The 24,622-nt window shown below is 34.8% G+C and overlaps 2 protein-coding genes across 2 annotated transcripts in view; one reads left to right on the top strand and one right to left on the bottom strand.

Annotated features, from left to right (window-relative positions):
- LOC127860496 (helicase with zinc finger domain 2-like) overlaps positions 1 to 24,622 on the top strand; it is a 268,978-nt gene that overhangs the window by 35,813 nt on the left and 208,543 nt on the right. The gene's annotated exons all lie outside the window — the stretch shown is intronic.
- On the bottom strand, positions 71 to 24,622 carry LOC127860499 (degenerin mec-10-like). The gene is made up of 11 exons (XM_052398606.1): positions 24,248 to 24,622; positions 23,819 to 23,982; positions 21,641 to 21,721; positions 21,054 to 21,145; positions 18,992 to 19,155; positions 17,004 to 17,214; positions 13,332 to 13,407; positions 10,895 to 10,952; positions 10,307 to 10,392; positions 5,319 to 5,394; positions 71 to 5,055 (listed from the first exon to the last, which is right to left on the bottom strand). The coding sequence occupies exons 1-11, from the start codon at positions 24,449 to 24,451 to the stop codon at positions 4,672 to 4,674; spliced, it is 1,596 nt and encodes a 531-aa protein (XP_052254566.1). The 5' UTR covers positions 24,452 to 24,622; the 3' UTR covers positions 71 to 4,671.

Raw genomic sequence — 24,622 nt, 5'->3', positions numbered from 1 at the left:
GTTCTAATTTTATCATATAATTCCTCAAAGAGCATCAAGTCTCAAGTTCTATAAACAGACATACATGAATAATAAGTACAGTGAAAAAAATATAATATACAATTACAGTATTGCATCATAACTGAGCAATAGCAAAATACAATCGATATATATATAAATGTAACTTTTGGACTGTGCGAGTATAAACTTTAATGTACACTCATTGAAAAATTGGTTTTTACTCAATAATTGAATGGCGGCTTTGTTATTATTTACGTTTTGGCGGAAGTGGTTTTAAAATAAGAAAACCGGCTGGTTATTAAAAATCAAGTACCACAAAGAAAGATAGACGTCCTATTAGTAAGTCAACTATACTGCTAAACAATCTATATAAAATAAGTAATTAAAGTAACCCTATGACACGTACACAAAACGTCTGAAAGCGAATCGTCATGGGATGATAAAATGTCCGAATAACGAAAAAAAAAACACTCACCGAAATCTAGCGATTACGTTACATGAGTAAAATAAACTGTTAAAAAATATAATGTCAATGTTATTATAACGGTTTTTTTACTCAAATAAAGTTCGTATGCAATTTACTAAACATATTTGTCAGATCATATTACAATCGAATTCTATTATCATTGTTTATTGGCAATTTTAACAACTCCTAACTCGCAGTCCCCGAATGTCCCGTTGCCATATTGTAGCTCAAATCAATTCAAGGTATATATAGTTTTATGGATATCTGCATTTGACGCATTGATCCATATTCAAATGTATAATAATAAATCATGATACTAATGTAAACATAATAATAAAGATCTTCAGTTTTTGTATCAATTCTTTTGTTATATTTGTATCGTCCTATTAATATATATGTAAGCATAATATTGTACATATATTACAATGGAAAAGCTATAACAATATTTAATCGAAGTGCTCACTCATTGAAATTGATAGGTACAATAAAATTGAGAGTGAAATCTGGACAAAGCAAACTGTGTAACAGTAATATCGTTAAATAAGAATAGCACTTCTTTGGTAGTTAAGCCGTGTTCTATGAAAAGAGGATAACATGCATGTTCGTAAAGTTTTGTCCCAGATTAGCCTGTTCAGGACGCACAGGCTGATCAGGGACGATACTTTCCGGATTCACTGGATTGCAGCGAAATAGAGACTTTATTTAAACAGAAAATATCGTAAGAGCGGAAAGTGAGAGAAACCTAAAAAAATAAGATGCGGTATTGTGCTACAAAGTGCGCTATAAATTATTTCATCACATGTGTCTGTTCAGTTACACATTCACTGTTTTAAAAAAAACATATGTTCGAATACCTTTTTTTTCGGGTGCTTTCTTTCTTTTGCATGCACATAAAATACAATAACAAAATATATTTAATAAAAGAAAAACAACAGCCATCCTAAACAAAGTCCAGTTCAATCATTTTGAATAGTTTGATCACATCACGGCAATCGAGACAGAGTGTATAGCATGCACTCGAGACACAATTTATGTATTTTGAATGCTAATCTTGTGCCTAAACCTATAGTCGTTATCAATTCATTCTCATGGGCTATGTAGCCTTAAAAATATGGAAACAAATGAATAAAAACGAAAGCAACAAAAACAACAACAACAACAAGAATAGATTTAGACCAACGAACCTGTTAGTAAAAAACAAGAGAGACACTATATTGAATTCGAATAACAAGAGGGCCATGGTCGACCTGGGTCGCTCAACTGAAAGAAGTAACGTTAAGCAAGAGTTGTCTACGTTGTTTTGACAAAAGAAAGGGTTTGCTTTTTAGGTAGACATATAAATATCTGTGTTAAAAGTAAGATTTTTATGTTTGTGTATGTGTTTTTAAATAAACATTTGTTTCCCATTGTCACAAAGTTTTTTTTTTGATAAAAGTTATATGAGGACAGAAATTCAATAATGAGCATAATCAGCAAAAGAAAATGGAAGTGCAATGTTTTCACAAACTGTAGTCAAGCTTTGAGATTATGAGATAAGCATCTTAGGATGTTATGCGGGATTACTTGTTACAACTTGTTTTGCAAGAACAGCTTAAGATACCGAAAACAACTGTATTTTTTTCTCAATAGATTCAGTGTTTATGAAGTAGTTTTGCATAATTAAATTCAATATGTTGAATTGTTATCATATATCAAAGTAAATTGTAAGGAATTAAATGAGTATGAGAATATCTACTTGAAATTCAACATCGATCTTCATTTTAGGTACCAAACATTTGACACTTAATATATCTCATAGTTAAAATACAGAAGTGAACACACACAAGAAATATGAAAAATCATCATATCCAAACAACTGTCAAACTATTTGGAATTTACATGCCCACAAAATCTGTAGTATAAATAAATTATCTTTGCAAAAACAACTTCCAAAACAACTTGGGTATTTAACTAAACAGTTTTTGTGCTTCTTAAAAATGTGATAAGATTGTTTTTTAATACCAAGTTGTTCACATTTTGGACAAAGTTTTTTTAAATTACCAGAACAATTTTCAGACTTACCTTGCATTGATAATTCCAATTGAAACAACAATAAAATCTGTTAAATCACAAATATTTAATAAGCACTCACAAACTACTGAATGACTGCAAACTGTATAAGCAGTCTTATCAATGGTATCCATCTGACATCAAGACAAAGGTCGTTGGTGTGACACCATCATCATCATCATCATCATCATCATCATCATCATATCATCATCATCATCATCATCATCATAATCATCATCATCATCATCATCATCATCATCATCATCATCATCATCATCATCATCATCATCATCATCATCATCACCATCATCGTCATAATTGTGCCCAAACATCCTCATTAACAAGGTTTTACTATAGCCATATAAGGAAAACTGCCCCGCCCCATGGTGGCCATGTTTTTCAACGAACCGTAACCATTTTAGAGCTCAGCTGATTAATCATTAGAACAAATATTCTGAGCAAGTTTTATGATGTTAACAAGGTTTTACTAAAGCAAAATAATGAAAACTGCCCCGCCCCCTGGCTGTCATGTTTTAATGGACCGAAACCATCTTCGAACTCAATCGAGCTATCATAGGAACAAATGTTCTGATCAAGTTTCATGAATATCGGGCCATAATTGTGACTTTTAGAGTGCTAACAAGGTTTTACTATAGCCAAATAAGGAAAACTGTCCCGCCCCCCTGGCGGCCATGTTTTTTAACGGACCGGAACCATTTTCGAACTCATCCGAGCTATCATAAGAACAAATATTCTGACCAATTTACATGAAGATTGGACCATATGGTGACTTCTATAGTGTTAGCAAGGTTTTTTTACTAAAGCAATCTAAGGAAACCTGGCGGCAATGTTTTTCAACCAACGAAACCATTTTCGAACTCAGCTGAGACATCATTAAGCCAAATGCTATGGCCAAGTTTCATAAAGATGGTCAATAAATGTGATTTCTAGAGTATTGACTAGCTTTTTTTTAAATTTAACCCAGTGACCTAGTTTTTCATCTCACGTGATCCAGTTTCGAACTCGACCAATATATAATTGGGACAAATCTTTTGACCAAGTTTCATGAATATCAGACAACAATTGTAGCCTCTAGAGTATTAACAATGCAAAATGTTGACGACGGGCGACGCACGACCGACGAAAAGCTAAAAAACGGTGATGTAAATTTCTATAGTGTATAATACGAACGTCAAAATTTTTTACAGATTGCGATATCTAGTATTCGCATTTTCTACCTGATCGAGAGTAAGGCAATTCTAAATAACGTTTATATTGTAGACATCTAATACAAAAAGCTTATTAGTCGTCTGCAAGCATTTAACGGGTCCTTTAAATGATATTGTTCAAATCTTAGTATGGAACTATATTACTCTATGAAAAAATTCTAAGATGTTCTAAAATATGAAATAATATTGCTACATCTTTATGCACATTTCGTCTGTAAAAATTTGCCAAATTTAATATCCATTTACATATAGAACGATGAAAAGGAAAGACCAAGGTTTATACCCCTTTCAATACCCATTGGAAAGACCAAGGTTTATAACCCTTACAATACCCATTAGAAAGACCAAGGTTTATACCCCTTTCAATACCCATTGGAAAGACCAAGGTTTATACCCCTTACAATACCCATTGGAAAGACCAAGGTTTATACCCCTTACAATACCCATTGGAAAGACCAAGGTTTATACCACTTACAATACCCATTGGAAAGACCAAGGTTTATACCCCTTTCAATACCTATTAGAAAGACCAAGGTTTATACCCCTTTCAATACTCATGGGAAAGACCAAGGTTTATACCCCTTTCAATACCCATTGGAAAGACCAAGATTTATACCCCTTTCAATACCCATTGGAAAGACCAAGGTTTATACCCTTTCAATACCCATTGGAAAGACCAAGGTTTATACCCCTTACAATACCCATTGGAAAGACCAAGGTTTATACCCCTTTCAATACCCATTGGAAAGACTAAGGTTTATACCCTTTTCAATACCCATTGGAAAGACTTAGGTTTATACCCTTTTCAATACCCATTGGAAATCCCAAAGTTCATACCCCTTTAAATAGCCTTTTCATACAGAAGAATCGCATCCAGTCAATCCTTAACGGAGAAGTAACTACACAGAAGGTATCGTTCAGTGCATTTTAAAACGGAGCACTATATCCATTATTTTGCAAACCATCAGAGCTTCTTTTCAAATGGGCGTCTGGAATTTTAACAGCAAACTTCATGTCTTGCAACTGGTCATTGAATCCACGTTTCCGGTCGCTGTAGTTGTACTGATAGTCGGAAGTGGTCGCATAGTAGTCCCGTTTACGGTTGATGTGATTGTGCTGTTTTCTTGCATAGGAGGCCGAGTGGTAGCGTTCCTCACGTTGTTTCCCATCCGGTCGGCGCTCACAAGCGGCCTTGCTGACCGCAAAGTTGCAAAGTTCTACGAGGAGCTGCGCGACTTCGCAGAGACTGAGCATGGAGAGGCCGATCCACAGACCAATTGCGCCACCTACGTCCGACAGGAATTGCTGCCACTACACAGGAAACATTTTGACTCCAGGATTAGTGTTGCACACTCATGTTAAAAAAATGGACAGAACTTACAAACTTTTAACACATTATGCATACATTTTCAGCGAGTTTCATATAGACACTTAATGTCAATGACACTGACTTTATTTTCAGCGGTTTTGTGTTGCTTACTAAGTAATTCAGTATTTAAGAAAACATAAAGCATATCAGAACAAAACACGATTTAATTTAACTTCCAACATTCAAACCTGTTTGCCAATCTTACCTCGATTTCAGGGTACTCCTTTATCATCTCAAAATTCAAATCTTCAAAGTAGATGTTCAGTCGTAGGAAATTGTTTCTGAAATACACGAAATCTTTCAACGAACATAAATGTCACATGACGAGATATCCCAATTTAATATACTTAAACTATGCTTTCCTAAGAAGTTTCATGTAAAAGTCGTATTAGTTTTCATATCAATGGTTCAACTTAACATAGAATTATACTTAGATGTACTGCCATGTTAAGAAAATCTTGGTTCAGAGGACATCGTGCTCAACTCTATTTTGCTTGTCGTAGTAAGCTCTTTTCTTAAATCAAACTGTGTGTATTTCGAAGTAACTAAGTTGAGAGCATGTTCTTAGTTTTTGAAACAATGATCAAATTTGTTCTGAATTTGGCGAGCAGAAACCGTATTTCTAATTTAATTTTGATTTACAATAACATTGTTACCCACCGAATATGCATAGACCAAGGTAGGTTTTGATTTGAACGGCAAATTTATGAAGTTTCAGTGCATTATTTCAATTTGTATTTAAGCTTTTATTTTCTATTTTAAAAACAGTAAAATTGAAATCGACCCGCACCACCGTCAATGGGAATATAGTGTGATTAAAGCATAAACACAACCTTGTATTCTTTTACCATATATTGTAAAACTATTATAAATCAATTAGTGATCCTAAATCTAGATGTTATCAAGCTGATGAATATGTTTTGTTTTATCAGGGCCGGTACTTAAATGGAGAATATGATGTTTAATGAGTTAAATGTAGCATTCACTGATCAAGACATTATAAGTGCTTGTAAGCAAATACATTATGGTAAATCAGATGGCCCAGGGGACAGTTTCAATAAACATCGTAGTACACATTTACGATACGATACATTTTTCGAAGATACATAATTGCTACGTCCATAGCATATGATTATAAATTTTCAGTACTTAATTAATTACATTGGCATCTCATGCGCCGTATATATTTGACGAGCATAGCGAGCTAGTTCGTCTACTTATTAAGATTACAAAATTCTCTCGTAAATTAAAATTGTCGTTCGATCGTTTATGAAACGGCCCCAGATTATCTGCTGAATGAGCTTTTTAAATTTAGAATTAGTACTATAAGTTGGATTGGAATAATTACTGATGGATAACATTATTAAGTACTTTAGGTAAATTATTCACATAGGTCATTAACAAAGACTTAACCATTGGGCCGAATACTATCATGTCAACATAGAGGCACAGACATGATTCAGGAAAAATATGGGAACTGTTGATTACATTTTTGACGATGCTGGAACAGCAGCGTCCAAGGTTTGATAACCAGTAAAAAAAATCTTCACAATGGCGACCTATGTGAAAGACCTAGCCAGTCCGAGATAACTCGATTTTTCAGTTACTTCCCTTGGCATTCGCCACTGCGTAGGAGATTGCTCATTGATTTTCATTGATAACATTCTCCTAGCAGAGTTGTCGTTCGTGTTGATAAAGGTAAATATTAATAGAACAGCATATCCTGGGGAAACAGATTCAATAAGTGTATCAGAACGTTAATTTCAAATTAGCAATTTTACATCCATTTTATTTTTATGGACCAATGAAACAACTATATATTTTCTCTATTTTGTTTGATATTTGTTCTCGATTTAGTAAATAAATTGCGAATAAAACATGTAAAATTAACTTTTTACGTGATCACAAAACTAAAGAATGCGAACGATTTCGAACCTGCAAATTGTAAACGCTGCACTGCTATGATATACATAGATAAAACAACAAATTATTGTCTGTCCCGCTAGCGCAGTGGTAAGGACGTTCGCTTTTTCACCTTTACGACACCGGTTCGATTCCCGCTCCCGGCGCAATGTTATATTTTGTATGTTTTGTGGTCACCATTCCTGACAGTTGTTTTTTTCCGGAAAATCTCATCCCCCCCCCCGCAGCATTTGACCATATAAAAAATTAAAAAGTATTTCAGTACAAAACAAATAGCTGGAAATTGCAGCTATCATTCAAAATTCGTCCCAACTGTCGTCAATCTAATCTTATTAGGTAGGAGTGCTGGACACACTCCGGGTCCCAACATTATGCAGCCTCAGCGCGGAGGTAACTCATTACCTTGGAAAAACACAAATACACACACTGGGTGCAGCCTAGGCGCGTATAGACTCAAACAAGGCAACAAACTCAAGTGCGGGCAAAATCATTTTAAATTTACATATTGAATACGATATTCTAACAGAAATTACAAAACCACCTAAGTGTACATACCATGTTTGATATTTCGTTCGATTGTTAGATTTCAGCATATACATGTATAAGGTCATTTCGCTATTAGTTAACTTATCCATATGTTCGTGGGCGAACTCGGATAGTCAAGTGCTCATACGATTGAGCTCACATGGTCCGGCTATGTGCTCATACCTACTTTTGAGAATCATCATGAATGTATTGCCATACTTAATGAACAAGAATGTGACCCGCCTCCCAGTTTCGCTCAATGGGTCAAGTTACCCACGGGTACTACTTCCCCGTACCCCTAAACTTTTTTTCGTACCAAAAATGTTTCGTACCAAATTTTTTTTTGTACCCCAAATTTTCGTACCCAATTTTTTTATCGTACCCAAATGTTCGTATCAACATACACAATTGTAGTGATATAGATAAACTTAAATTGATGTTTTATATCCATCCTCTTCAAAAGCATCGTCACACCAGTACTGCCAGTACTTTGATTGTATTACACGGTCTTATAAATTATTCATCTAGCTAACAAAAATCATTGTATGCCATATTAATTATTTTTGTGGATTACATCAAAGCGTTCGATCATTTGGTGAGGGATATCATCTGGTATAAACTGTTGAAGCTAGGCGTTAGATGAGAACTGCTTGATATCATCAAATCTATGTATACAGATGTAAAATCAAGAATAAAATTAGGTAACACAATAAGTTAAGAAGATTTTTCCTGTTTTGTTGGTATAAGACGATGAGAATCATTATCATTATTCCTATTTTCTATTATTATGAATGTCTTTGAATAAAAGTATATGTCAACTGGTTTTGAAGGAATTGATATCAGTATGCTAAAATTATTTGTGTTGTTTTATGCAGATGACATTGAAATTAAGGCAGAAACAGAGGAAGAACTTCTTTAAGGTTTGTCTTTCTTCCAGGAATATTGTGATAGGTGGAATTTATTTGTTATCACAAATAAAACACAGGTTATGGTTTTTAAAAAGGGGGACAAATTACGATAAATATTATGTTTTTATACAAAGACCAATCATTAAAAGTTGTTAAATCATTTTCATACTTAGCAATTGTATTCACTACAGGAGGGTCCGTTGAAAATACTTTGAAAACAGTTGCAAGCCAAGCCTCAAATGCTGTTTATAAGCTTATATCATTTTAAGTAGATTTTCTACCAACTTTTTTTCAAAAACCTAATAGTTGTAAAATTCAAACACAGAGATAATTTTGCATATGGGGAACTTGGAAGAACATCATTGATAACTAAAAGAGCCATCAATATAATACGGTATGTCAAGTGCATGTATAGCCAAATGTGTGAAAATGTAATGAATAAACCAAATTCACATTATTGTGCAAAATCTTTTTGTAATCTCTTGAAGGCCTTTTGCTAACATGACTTAAAGGGATCTTTTCACGCTTTGGTAAATTGAGAAAATTGAAAAAAGTTGTTTCAGATTCGCAAATTTTCGTTTTAGTTATGATATTTGTGAGGAAACAGTAATACTGAACATTTACCATGGTCTAATATAGCCATTATATGCATCTTTTGACGATTTTAAAACCTAAAAATTATAAAGCGTTGCAACGCGAAACGATTGAATAATTTGGAGAGTTCTGTTTTTGTCGTTAAATTTTGTGAAACTACGAAGATTGTTTATATAATGTATAAAATACTCACGTATGCGTATTCGGCGGAATAGCTCAGTTGGTTAAATCGTTTTTACTTCAGGACTCTGGCAGGACTCCAGGGGTCACTGGTTCGAAACCTGGTCCGGGCAATGTTCTTTTCCTTTTTTAAATTTTATTCTTGATTTTTTACTGGAGCTTTTACGATCCAATGTTTACAATTATCGATATAAAGCATTTAATGAATAAGTTAAAAAATGCCAAAATCTGTGAAAAGGCCCCTTTAACCAAGGTGTAGGTGATGCAAAAGGAATTTTATCCTTAGTCTAGATTAAATGATACATTTATCAAAAATTGGATGTCAGAAATTTAGGATGCTTCAAGAGCAATAAGTTAAAGGCAGTTTTGTAAATTTGAATTGCCACCTTACTTAAAAAATGTTAGTATAAATAACGTTACATTTGATGTTAGAAGATTAGAGTTTTCATCTCATAGATCAGAAATTGAATCAGGCAGATTGCCTTAACATGAATCTACAACTTTTCAAGATAGAAAATGTAAACATTGCAATGTTTTTGAGGATGATTATCATTCTTTATTAGAATATTCCTTAAAGGATTACATTAGGAAATTGTATATACATAACTATATGTATTACTGGAAAAGACCAAACGTGATAAAATTTATTGAATTAATGAACTCGGATAATACAAGTACCAACATAAACTAAGCTATGTGTGTAAATAAAGCATTTAATCAAAGAAACCTTTACAAATATTATTATGATTAAGTCTGTATAATTCATTCCTCTAAATTAACTTCTCGCTCTCTTGTACATTGTAGATTCGTCTTTTTTTTTATGTTAGCGTTATAACATCGTTAAATAGATTCTAAATGCCGTAATTCAGTTGTCATAGACCTTTTCATGTATTGATACGTTATTTAACAACTAATGAAATTCAATACTGATCACATTTCATGACTAAATGTATGTTTCTATGTTTTGAACATGTATACTCATGGACTGAATGGTTATTGTATATTGAATAAAACAATATATATTCGGCATAATTCTTGAACAGGTATGGAATCGAAAACTTACGAAAGAGCCCGTTGATCGGCCAATTTTGTTCTGAGATTCTTGCATTTCTCCTTGTCCATATTACACACGCCTTCCAACAGCACTTTCTGCAACAGCAACAACACGGCATCAAAAGGCATTTGATTGTTTGTTCGGAAGCTTCTACGTATTAGACTGAGGCGATTTCCGGAACGTTCGTTATGATTTGAAGATGCTAATCTACATTAACGCCAGTGTGACGAATCCGTGCGCTGATTTCGATTCATGGACCATGGTAGAAAACTCATCACTTAAGGTAAGTAGGACCACTATCGGTCGACTGTTTCTACTCTTATCTTGTGACCTTGAAAACTGTGTATGCTAAGCCTTAGTCTTTACAAACTCGCCCATACAGGGGAGACTAATCGGCTCACATGTAGCTAAAACTAAAAGCAAATTAAAGCCGTAATTCAGCAAAAAAAGAGAAGACAAGTCCCAGAAAAAATTTGTCATTCAGTAATACAAAATATCAATTAACACATTATCTATGTTGATTTATAAAAAGAGTTGTCTACAAAATTTTCGCTTAAAGTTCTATGTATGTGGTGTGTGATCTCTTCTGGAGCTTACCGCGTAGTCGTCTGTGGGCCATTGTCGCTGACTCACACTTTTGTCGTATACAGTCTCACTGTGAAAACAAAAACAATCATAATTAAACTATGCTCAAACCTGTGTTAAAACGCTCGTATTCGTATTTGCTCAGGAGTAAGTAAAACAAAATACGTACAAAAAACGATAACAAAAACTCCGATAGTGTTACTTCAAGAGCAAATATCTTAGTGGATGACGGTGTCTTTTAGGGCTGCAACAAATCCAAAAAATAAATTCGGATCGAATCCGAAACCAAATATGGTTTCTTACTGTTTTTTCGGATCCGGATCCTCAGATAAGAAAAAAAAATCTGTCTAAATTTAAGTTATCAATGTCCTAGAAGTATAATTTGACTAAAAAACATTAAACATTTATAAACAAAAATCATAACACATTTCTCGTTTAACATTGTAGCAATATCAAAACGAAATCTTACCACTTTTTCACTTAATAGTTTGCTCGTTAATCATGCACTTGTCACTGTTCATAAAGTTTGATGTTTGTTTTCACAAAAAATAACATAGCAACATTGTCCGGGTCCACCAGGCAAGCCCTATGAGCACTGACGAGCTCACTGGTCACTGAGGTTCCTTGCATCACAAGATAGCATTTTAACTTAGTATGCTTTCAAGACAATACATTCTCATTATGCAGGGACACAATTTGACAAGTCGCGAAATTAAGCAAAATTTACCTGAACAACATTCCAGGAACACTGTATCCACGAGCGTTGTTTTTAATACAACTCAGAAAGACAATAAGGATTGAAAACTTACTTATTGCCATTAGGAAATGCATTTGTAATGTGTAAATCCTCCATGATTTCGAATAAGTTTTGCTTTCGGCGCTCATTACGTAATGTCTAGGTCACAATATACTAAATAGTTTCCCTATATAATTCAATGTAAAAGCGACATCTTTAAGCGAAAATAAATGCAACATTTTGCACATAGAGACCCCCATAACCATACCTTTTCTTAAAGGCCATTCTAAGCGGAGTCGATTTGTGCAATAAAAGCGATATGTAATGTACGAACCAAAAAAGAACTTGTCAAAAGTCAAAATCGACTGTTTTTGCTACTTTTTTCCGATCGTTTTCTAGTGGAATGTAACCTTTTTCAGTGCAATATTTTACTATAGTCTCTAAGTTTATCATATTTCAGGGATTAAGTAGTGAGCACCTATTTATGCCCTACTACATTCTCCAAAAGATAAAACCAGAACAAAAGGTTAAAGTGTACAACATGCCTTCGAATCCACTATGACATTTTTAGAGAGTACAGCCCTACATGAAACGGTAACCTACATGAAACAGTTATTTAGTATACTGTAACCTCCAATGACACTCTTAAACAATAAAAGCTGAAGGATCTCGAATGATCTGCAATTTGACTGTCACACGTTTATAAATATCAACTATTATACGTATCTTTTCAATCTCCACGCAGAGTTGTCGTTCCTTGCTATCACATACAACTCTGCGTAAGGCTCAGCACGCCATTTTGTCTACCAAATAGCTTAAACCGAACAAACGCATTCAATGTATATTTGAGTGGATATTTAAGATCGCATGCATTTAATTAAGAAATATGACTTTTAAATGTACGATAATTCGTGCAAAAACTTGCGAGTTTTAATGCAACTCTTTGGAACTATTTATCGCCCATTTACGCAGATGGAATCATTCCATGCACTTCACAAATGTAAACAATTGAACATACTTTTTTATTGAGTGACGTTAGGAATTGCTTCGACGTGTGTATGTATGTTGGTTTCTTAACATAAAAAACATATCAATTTTATATAATAATGAATTAAGACTGATATAAGATATCATGGTATGAAATGGTTTTCTTTAATGCAGTTAATGCAATGTAACCGTCGTGCAAGAGATTGTTTAGTATACTGTAACCTCAATGATGAACGCTTGGAATGATCATGACATGAATTAGACGCTTTCATGACAATAGTCCGTTCTGAGCCCAACACAGAGGTGAATGTAATGTGACCGTCGTGCAAGAGATTGGTATCTTTTATCTTTTAAACAAAACCAGTATATATAAAAAAACAATACTCGTGAAAACAGCGCTGGGTTACATACAACTATGAAATAAATATTCGGAACCGAAATATCCAGGGGTGGATCCGTACCCACGAATTTGAAGTTGGATCCGATATCATCGGATATTTCGGGTACCCGTTGCAGCCCTTGTGTCTTTACATAAGTACCCAATAACAAATGTGTGAAATTGTTAACAGCAACGCAGTTTATATTTAAGTATGTAATTATGATTATTACTAATACAATCGCCTTAATATTTAACGAAATGTCGTTTAAAATGTTAGCATACATTTATATATTTACAAGCGTTTGCGTTTGAACTGCTTGTGATCAGGTAGGGTCTCTTGTACTTACTTGCAAGGGTTCGGGCATTCGCACCGAGATGCCATCGTCTCATAGCGGCGTTCAACACCGGCTTGACACGTCGTCTCTGAAACAAAGATTACGACAAGATATCAAAAGAGGAACCACATACAGGAACAGTTATGATTGACACGACGGTACATAAAACAAGTAGCGGTCGAAACATCAGAAGGCAAATAGTATTGGGATGAAACGTCCGGATAGCGAAACAAAGCACGAAATCAAGCGATTATGTTTCATTTTAGAATATGAATTACTACAAAAAATGTAATGTCAGTGTAATTAATGGACACTTCTTTCTCGTTGAGCGTTTTGCCATCGCTGGGGTATTGGGCCCACATACGCCTCTAGCTAGAATAGCATTTTTTTTCTTCATTTGGCCTGTGGCGCTCGTATAAACTACTTATTGTGGCCTATACTTGTCTGCAAATACTATTTGATGAACATTGCCATATATATTATATCGTTGTGAACATATATGTTTTTTTTATATTTTAATCATATGTCTTATAATTGCTATACAACTCGTAAATTCCATACTTGAATGTTTCCGCTAAATACGAATTTCGTTAACTTAGGATGACTTGCAATACTCCTATTTCTTTAACTGTATAAACACATAAATTAAGTGCTCGTTTCAGAATATGGCATACCAAAGCTAGTTCGAAAATGGAATGATTGCATTCTGTAATGGGTTTCCAATGTTCGAAGTCACTTGAACATGTTTAAAACATTCATGATTAACAGCAGCACTATCACTGCGACGAACGACCTTTAATGCGGAACATGCTCATGTTAAAGGACGACTGTAGCACTACATTTTTCTCATATAAGATGTTCAGTAATATATAATGATATCTTTAAAGTTAACTGATTGACAAGTCGAGGTTTGGTTACGTTGTATTTAAGCAAAATAATGAGGGTATCCAGAGGCGTATCCAGAATTTTTTCCGAGGGGGGGCTCAACTGGGGAGGGTACGGGAGGGGTATCCCCTTCCGTCGTTTTTTTTTTTTTGAAATGGTACCTTCAAATGATGCAATTTCATGCTTTCTAATCAGCATTTTGCATGATAAAAGTGCATGTTAAACAAGAACTTGAGTTTAGACATCAAGTGTGACAGACACACAGACAGACAGACAGACACACAGGGGTAAATCAAATGTCTCTCAAACCAGTATTTTGTTTTAATAACATTACTACGCTTAAAATAATTATAGACACGACTAAAATAAAAAATAAATAACAGTTTAATTGCATTAAAAATCTTACTTCAACAAGAATAGTCCAAATTAATGCCTTTTCCATGCATTTTTCGGTACTCTTCATTAAACTTGCGCATAAATTGCAGACCACTGCGCTAGTGTAAACACATAATTTCAAGTATTTGATTTATTTTAAAGAAAATTCGTTTACTTTTCACGATTCCCAGAAATTGCTGCAAGAAACAATCTGTGCGCGCACATTGCGAAAAATGTGAGACATGCCGATATTCACATGTTCAGTGGGTATACCCTGTCCCGATTTGACGATAATTTTATCAAATCTTTTAATAGCAATATATACATGTATACCGAAATTGTATTGGAACAAATTGCGAACGTTGTTTTTTTTTCCGTTCTTGAGCACTTTTTCATGTCAATGTTGCTCAAAAGAAGATCGACCGTTAAAACAGAAACTTGTTAAATGGTAAATAAAAAGTTATAAAAAAAGTAAAATTAATCTTTCGGTTTCTCTAAATTTGTTCAGTGAATCGAATTTTCGGACAGACAGACACACAGGGGTAAATCAAATGTCTCTCAAACCAGTATTTTGTTTTAATAACATTACTACGCTTGAAAATAATTAAAGACACGACTAATATAAGAAAAAAAAAGTTTAATTGCATTAAAAATCTTACTTCAACTGAAATAGTCCAAATGTATGCCTTTCCGTGCATTTTTTCGGTACTCTTCATTAAACTTGCGCATAAATTGCAGACCACTGCGCTAGTGTAAACACATAATTTCAAGTATTTGATTTATTTTAAAGAAAATTCGTTTCCTTTATCACGATTCCCAGAAAGTGTTGCATGGAACAATCTGTGCGCGCACATCGCGAAAATATGAGACATGCCGATATCTACATGTTCAGTGGATATACCCTGTCCCGATTTGATGATAATCAAATCTTTAAATAGTTATATATATGCCGAAATTGTATTGGAACAAATTGCGAACGTTGAGGTTTTTTTCAGTTCTTGAGCACTTTTTCATGTCAATGTTGCTCAAAAGAAGATCGACCGTTAAAACAGAAACTTGTTAAATGGTAAATAAAAGTTATAAACAAAGTAAAATTAATCTTTCGGTTTCTCTAAATTTGTTCTGTGAATCGAATTTTCGAAGTGTTGTTGAACTCATGTCTATTGCAATCGAGTACTCTCGCTTTTCGGATGTTACCTCTCGACTCAAGGTAAACAACGCGCAAAGTGTATGTCATTTGCGGATGTGTATGGAACTATCGGCTTTGTGTGGTTTAACGCCCTCAAAATAAACAATTTTGACATGGATTTAACAGGAATGAAATAAATCTTTTTAGGTACATAGTTTATTGCGGCAATGTTTGATTTCATTCAGAAATTATTTTAGTTGTTTCCTTAACCGCTCGATTGAAGGTAATTGGAGGATATTGTTTTTCACAAGTCCCATGCGGCAGCCATTTGTAAACAATTACCTATAGCTAAATGTATCGATGAATTTCATAAGTTGAATGTATCTCCTTTAGCCAATCAAATAGCGCAGTTTATCACTTACAGTCAATGAAGCGTACAGTTTAGCTGGCGAAGGTTAGATTGTCTGTACACATGCCTGGGGCTAATCACACAAATTGACAGCTGTTAATGGCCTAATTAGGGGCATATGACAGGAAATACACAAGTGGATTGGAACTGTAAGGGGCTCATTTTTTAAAAATCATATCTAGCCAGCAAGCTGGAGGGGCTTTAGCCCCCTAGCCCCCCACCTAAATATGCGTATCAATTATATTGGTTGAACAGCAAAATACAACCAAACGTACAAATACAAATATACACATCTATCAAAAACTTAATTTTAGTCATTGTATAATGATATTACTTTGTTCATGTTTGGAATTATTTATTTCAAAACGTTAACTGATTGACAGGTCGAGATTTGATTACTTTGTATTTAGGCAAACTAATAAATATATCAATTATGTTGAAAAACAAAATAGTCTATTTTATGTTATATACTTACTATTGTATCTTATACACTGACATGATATATCTGCGGATTCTCTTTAAATTAAGAGTAAAATTACTTCCCCATAAATAATACAAAAGAAATACAGCTCTAAAGAGCAGCATACTAAAATACAGGTCGTATTTGAGTTGCTAAAATATTATTCAGACCATGTTACAAATGAATTTAATTATAAATATTATCGTTAAAGTTGACAAATATATTAATCCTTTAAGCAGGCGTCTTTTTTTATTTACTTTTTACGCATAACAAGTCATAACGGTTGTTAACCGTATGATACAAACCGAAAAACCATAATATATGTTAAAAAGTAACATATTTTCTGCATTAGTAAACAAGAACAGTATATTTATATATGTACATGTATAATGTTAAATGCAATAAATGCTCACTGATTTCTCCTACCATTTAAAGATCGACACCGTCGCAGCGAGTCGTTTAGGCGTTGTGCATAGTATTCTGCATCATCGCTATGGCAACCGCACGTGCTCACGATATCCTCAAGCACGCACGCGGAGTAGCATGCGCGCCTTGTGTATCTAACCCCGTACTTGGCCTGGAAATCCGCGCCCCACTCGCAGTCCCCGTATGTTCCGTTCAGACGCTCGACCGTGATCTTGAAATGTATGACGTAATAGAATCGCATATAAAGAAAGATTCGAATTTAGCCAAACAGTATAATTTACGACTGTCGGCATAAAATTACACCGTTATGTTTCAGTCAGAATTCGAATTCAATTGTACAGAATGTATTCATGGTATTAATATTATTCACAAATTTTTCTTAAAAACCTTTATGTGTGTAGGCATTAAAACTTACTTAATTCAGTGCTATTTATAGCGAACTCGAACACGACTCACACGCCTATATGACAAATATCATGTAAGCATGTATGTCGGCATAAAATTACACAGTTATGTTTCAGTCAGAATTCGAATTCAATTGTACAGAGTGTATTCATGGTATTAATATTATTCACAAATTTTTCTTATAAACCTTTATGTGTGTAGGCATTAAAGACTGTCAGAAAGCATACTGTTTTACATCCAGACGTTCCTATTAATATCCATTTTGTGGATATCTATTTCTGACGCTTTGTGCCATATTCAAATGTATAATTTGTAATTGAACTACACGGATTCAAACGGGTTTAAAATGCACATGGCGAATACACTAGGCGCCAGTAAATTATTTTGAATGTAAACCATGTGAATCCCACGCGCAGCAAAACGGTCGTGTGTAATCTATCAAAATGTTTGTAAAAGCTTTAATGATGGAAGACAAAGTCTATCGGAAACAATTTATTTCGAAATCACAGTTTCTTCTTTGTCACCATCATAGAATGGTTATTGATGATAATCATACTCGAACTATGATAACAGCATGTAATCAGCGGGCGTTCGTTAGTATTGTACTGATCCCTTCTTTGAACACATTCAAGGAAGCACCTCAATCACGTTACCATAGCATCAAAATTCCATGATGACCTGCGTGACCTTACTGTTTCAACCGTCGTTAATTTACATACTTGAAACATTAATTACAACAGCGGTACACACTAACTTCACAATGCAATCCGCATTATTTTTTTATGAATTAACACGACTCACTCGCCTATATGACAAATATCACGTAAGCATGTACATGTACGTACATGTATAAAGCACCACTCTCACTTTGGGATTAATCAAAACAAGTCGGTATGGAATGTTTTTTTATGCTTTAAATCGAATAAAACACATTTTTTGAAGAACACTTTAAACATAAACATCACATGAGTACAGTTATCACATTATTCATGTTAATGTATATGGTTTGTTTTATTCTTATATGATTTGTACACAATGTATATTTCGGCAATATGTCTACTCTTGGTAAACCGGAACTCTCTGAAAACCGGACGATAAGGCCGGTCTACAGACCGTCCGGTTTACAGAGAGTCTACTGTACTATTAAATAGCCACAGACCGGTCGAACGACAGAAAGTAACTAATATGTGTTGATGAAAACTTTAAATAATATGAGTTGTGTTATTACTATATCGTTCATAAAACGTGCGATTGTAACATTTTCAGTAGACCCCATCAAACAATTAAATTAATAATATTTTCAATATCATAATAAGGTAAATAAAAACAATGTACAATTGGCTTGACAACAAAGTTATTATATCAAAGTTGCTTGGCGCAACACTCAATTTACGTATGTCTTAATCAAATGAGTTGTTAACATTAAGTATCTTGTACATTGAGTGTTAAATTGTGTTGACAAACCAGTACTAAATGACAATATTTTATTATTGGCAAACACTTAAAGAAAAGATGAAACAGGCATTTCATTCACATTTTCCGCGAACAAAACAACACAGAAAAAACATCAAACAAGCCCGTACCAGTTTGAGCCCAATGGATGTTTCCATGGATGCGGGCACGTGCATTCCCTCGTGCACGGGATACGGATAGGTGCCCGGCTCGTGCACCTGTATTCGGGCTCCGTATCCGGTCGTAATTCCCTCTAGGTACTCCATGACCTCCATGTACAGCACGAGTTTCAGGCCTTGGGAATAGAGTGAGTCAGGATGGTCACAAGTCAACATGACAAACATACCGACCGGCAGACTTACTGGTACAAACATTATACCCCGTTTCTTCGGAGGTGAAGGGCTAGGGGTCTCACAATTATTAGTATGTCTTATACAATACCTCTTCAACAAAATGTGTGTCGAGTATGAAAAAAAATATTGACGTTAAATAGTAATAATATTGTTGTTCTTGCGTTTTGTGAAGCAATTGCTGCTGAGGATAATATAAATGTTTTTGGATACCGATCGGTGTTTAGCTTTTTACCATGTGTATAAATCTAAATACAAATTGATTTGTGCCAACCTGTGATTGATTGTTTTTCAAAGTCTACTGGATCCATGCGCGCCTATGTGCGAGGACCAAATTGTGTCTGAGTACTTTTTCCCACTTACCTTACTAGAATGACGAAATTTTGGACGAATTTCGAACTATCACGGAACTTTTCAGATATTGAGTCTTTAGTGAAATATATTCCATTCTAGTTTGGTATTGAGGTGTGATACAGAAGGATACAGGGTTACAAGAAGAAACACACTGTCAAATATGGTTGCCACACAGCAAACTTAAATGCGTCGGGAGTAGGTATTGAAACAAAGAAGTTTAACCCATATATGCCTAGCGTCTAGAAAAAAAATCTTGGCAAACAGCGTAGACCCAGATGAGACGCCGCATGATGTGGCGTCTCATCATGGTGTAAGCTATTTGCTTAAAGGAATTTCTGTAAGAAATATTCTAAATATAGAAATAAATATACGTGACATCCCTAATTTTAGAAATAAATTGATCCAATTTAGAAGGATGGGAGATTCCACTAGGCATAAATGGGTTAAGTGATATGCACGTTTACCAACCACTGCGCTAATCGAAAACATTACGATTAAACAAGTACTCAGCCTAAACAAGCATAAATGTTGTACCTATGCGATCAAGAACAAGTGTTATACATGCGCTTCGGTTTCCGGTGGCAAATAATATTGCATGTCTAAGGTGAGATTTGCTTTCATTTGGTGAACCAAAATACTTGTTTAACATGAGTTTTGTTTTTGCATTTCCGAACCAGAGTTTAGTTAACACCAAATCGGTTTTCCCAATAATTGTTACATTTGAGCTATGATTTCCAGTGGGGAACCGGAATACTGGTCAAATATGATCTTTCTTGCCATTGACAAACCATATTTCTTGTTACACATGTTCATTAATTTAGATTAGTAATCTATACTACGTGTTACGCATGATATATTGTTTATAAATACGAACCAAAACATTTCCTACAAATAACATTTAGCTTCCATTGTCAAACCAAAATACTTGCTTCACATAGGATCTGATTGCTGTAGTCGAGCTCAAATTGCGGCTCTAGAATACATGTTACACTTGCGTTTTGTTTCAGATAACGTACCTGCATACTTGTTACACGTGCGCTTTAGTTTTCACCAGCGAATAAGAATATTTGCTCCACATGAGCAATGCTCCCCAGTCTCGAAACCGAATACAGTTTTAATATGCGCTATTGTTTCATTTATCAAACCATTGTTCGTGTAACTCATGTGCGTCGGCTTCCATTGTCGAACCAGAATACGTGTTACATATGAGCTATGATTTCCGTTAGCGATACAGAATACTAGATACATTTAAGCACTAATTTTTGAACGAAATGAGCTATGATTTCTATGATTGGCGAACGAAAATATTTGCTTCCCATGCGCCATAGTTACCATTGGCGAACCAAACAACTTCTTATACATGAACCAACGTTTCGTTTGGTGACTCAGAATACTTGATTCACATAACATTTAGAGCTCCGTATGGCAAGTTGCACCATATTGCGAAAAATGTTTATGTGAACAGTTATATATATTGAGATAGCCTTACCCCCTTCTGGTCCAGGCGCCATCACGGTAAACTTGTCATTGTCGAGCGTCCAGCAGTTACCGGACTCGACCGTGCCGTGATGGCGGAACATCCTAAATATATAAGTGGGTACCGTATAATGCATTCATACTTTGTGCAATCGTAACAACTAATAATCAAATACCATAAGCACTCGAGGTATTTTTCAAATATGTTGACAGATAAGAATATAGTTCGAACTGCATATGTATCAAATATATGCAGTTGTAAAAAAATTGATAACTTGTTCGCGCAGATATTTTCATATCCGAAAATACTGGGGAAAAGGTGGATATGCAGTGCCTTTCAACGTTTACAAAAACAAACGTTCTGGCGACAAATTGACACATAAATGATACCATTATAAAACGAGCGAAAGTACTGAATTGCTGATACATAATTTTCATCGACGCAATTAATTATTTTCTTTAGTATATTATTTATTTAAATTAAACCATAATCATCATAATCTAACAAAAAAACACATAATCACAACCAACCGATTAACCTGCGACACACCTCATTTATCGCAAATATAAGGCTCTGCATTTGTTGTGCTGAATACTTACCCCGCGTCACAGACGCGGCCGTTGAAAGTGCAGGTGAGAAGCATATGGCTGATGTTGTGTCCGAGGCGAGCCCGGTCAATCCTGAAAATAAATCGCCAATTCCTTAACCCATTTATGCACAGTGGACTCTCCCATACTTCTAAATTGGATCAATTTATTTCCAAAATTAGGGATGTCTAGTATATTTATTTCTGTATTTAGAATATTTCTTACAAAAATACCTTTAAGCAAACAGCGCAGACCCTGATGAGACGCCGCATCATGCGGCGTCTCTTCTGGGTCTACGCTGTTTGCAAAGGCACTTTTACTAGACGCTAGGCATAAATGGGTTAAAATAAAAGTTTTACAGAGGACCGCAAAATCTCGGTGATAAATTGTCCCCATTTTTCGTTTGCCAATAGAATCGTTTTATTTTAGATGAAAAATAGGTTTCGCATGACTATGATAAGTTAGTTAGTATTATAACAATAATTTGTTACATCGATTTTGACCAAATAAAATAAACCACTAAATAAATTGCTGATTCATTAGAAAATTCTGTGATACATACCGATCTAGATTCTTGTTCTAAGTGCAAGTTCGACAGAAAAAAAATACATTTCAAACATCGGAGATACTTGACGATTATTTTCTTGTAGAGCATTTTAAGGACGATAGCGTTATAAGTACCCCAGCATTTTCGTCCAGCAGACCTTGGAAGATCCAAAAATACCTAACGGCTTATATTCATAGTGTGTGTTCTTAAGGCGGGTTATATATTGGAATATCTTCATTTTCATCCATCCGAAATATTTACCGATCGATATCCATACAGGGTGTTAACCAGTCTAGCTATATCTGATAACGACGTCATTTAAACGCTTCCGAAATATTTACCTATGAATATTCATATAGGATGTTCTTAATGCGATTTTTATCTAAGAACTCCAACATTTTCGCTCAACCGGGATTTAGATTCGTGTAGATCGTTCCTAAGGCCAGATAAATCGTAAAGAACTATACAGTTTATGCATTCGAGATACTTACTGGTTTATATTCATGATATTCATGTAGATCGTTCTAAAGGCTAGTACTATCGTAGAGAACTATAATGTGCATTCACTCGAGAAAATTACTGGTTTATATTCATGATATTAATGTAGATCGTTCTAAAGGCTAGTGGTATCGTAGAGACCTATAACGTTTACGCATTCGAGATACTTACTGTTTTATTTCTATTTATGATATTCATGTAGATCGTTCTAAAGGCTAAGTATCGCAGAGAACTATAAAGTGTATTCATTCGAGATAATTACTCGTTTATATTCATGATATTCTTGTTGATAGTTCTAAAGGCTAGAAGTGTCATAGACGACTATACAGTTTATGCATTCGAGGTTCTTACTGGTTTATATTAATGATACTCTTGCAGATCGTTCTAAAGGCTTGAAGTATTGTAGAAAACTATAACGTTTACGTATTTGGTTTATTTTTCATGATATTCATGCAGATCGTTCTAAAGGCTAGTAGTATAGTAGAGTACTATACAGTTTACGCATTCGAGATAATTACTGGTTTATATTCATGATATTCATGTAGATCGTTCTAAAGGCTAATAGTATCGTAGAGAACTATAAAGTGTATTCATTCGAGATAATTACTGGTTTATATTCATGATATTCATGTAGATCGTTCAAAGGCTAGTAGTATCGTAGAGAACTACACAGTTTACGCATTCGAGATACTTACTGGTTTCTATTTATGATATTCATGTACATTATACTAAAGGCTAGTTATATCGTAGAGAACTATACAGCATATGCATTCGAGACACTTACTAGTTTATATTCATGATATTCATGCAGATCGTTCTAAAGGCTAGTAGTATCGTAGAGAACTATAAAGTGTATTCATTCGAGATAATTACTGGTTTATATTCATGATATTCATGTAGATCGTTCAAAGGCTAGTAGTATCGTAGAGAACTACACAGTTTACGCATTCGAGATACTTACTGGTTTCTATTTATGATATTCATGTACATTATACTAAAGGCTAGTTATATTGTAGAGAACTATACAGCATATGCATTCGAGACACTTACTAGTTTATATTTATGATATTCATGCAGATCGTTCTAAAGGCTAGTAGTATCGTAGAGCATTACCGGTACACCGTTTACGCATTCGAGTAACTAACCTATTTATATTCATGTAGAGCGTACTAAAGGCGAGGTCTATCTCTTCCTGTGAGTCCCTCTTTCCATCGTACTCTTTGTCCAGCGGAGGGGGCGAAGGCGGTTTGTTTGGGTCGTACTTTGAGGGGTCAATATCCCCGTACGTGTCCACAAACCGCTTACGACGCTGAAAGAGACCGCAGCGAGTCTATTGTCACGTCTGATATCAAACTTCAGTCACGAACGTCGATACGCATAGAAATTAAAAATTGAAATAATCTGCGTTTGCATTTACATACAAGTTTTAGTGACGATTCTCGACAAATTGTGTGGACAAACACATGTTCATTTCGTTATTTACTTATGTTAAAGCCTTCATACGTGTATACATAAATACATTAGAGAAAACAATTCAAAATTGTGTTGACCTTCATAGGAATTGGTTTTCTTACTGTTTGATTATTGGGTGGAACACTTTTAGTAGTGCTTTCTTGCATGGTCTGCGTCGGGCCAGCTTTCACTGATGAAGAAGTTTGCGTTTGACCTGCATTAACAGATGAAGGACCTTGCGTCTGGTCTGCGTTACCAGGTGATTTATTTTCATACGGATCCCAATTTGGATTGAACTGATTCGCTGCGACGTTCTCTGGTTTCATTTTGTTCACTAACTCTTTCAGCGTATCGGCACCAGCATACTTAGCAAGATTCCCTTTATGTAACACATTGACGTTACAAACAGTTATCTGTGGAAAGCGGAGATCCGAGAATCCAAGCTCCACCTTGGTAACAGTAGGCCATGAGAAGAACTGGTCTAGGAGATACCATAG

Source organism: Dreissena polymorpha, chromosome 15 (genome assembly GCF_020536995.1).
Source record: "Dreissena polymorpha isolate Duluth1 chromosome 15, UMN_Dpol_1.0, whole genome shotgun sequence".
In the NCBI taxonomy this organism is placed as follows: Eukaryota; Metazoa; Mollusca; class Bivalvia; order Myida; family Dreissenidae; genus Dreissena; species Dreissena polymorpha.
Note: the sequence above shows the minus strand (reverse complement) of the source record. Positions and strands in the feature narration are given on the sequence as shown.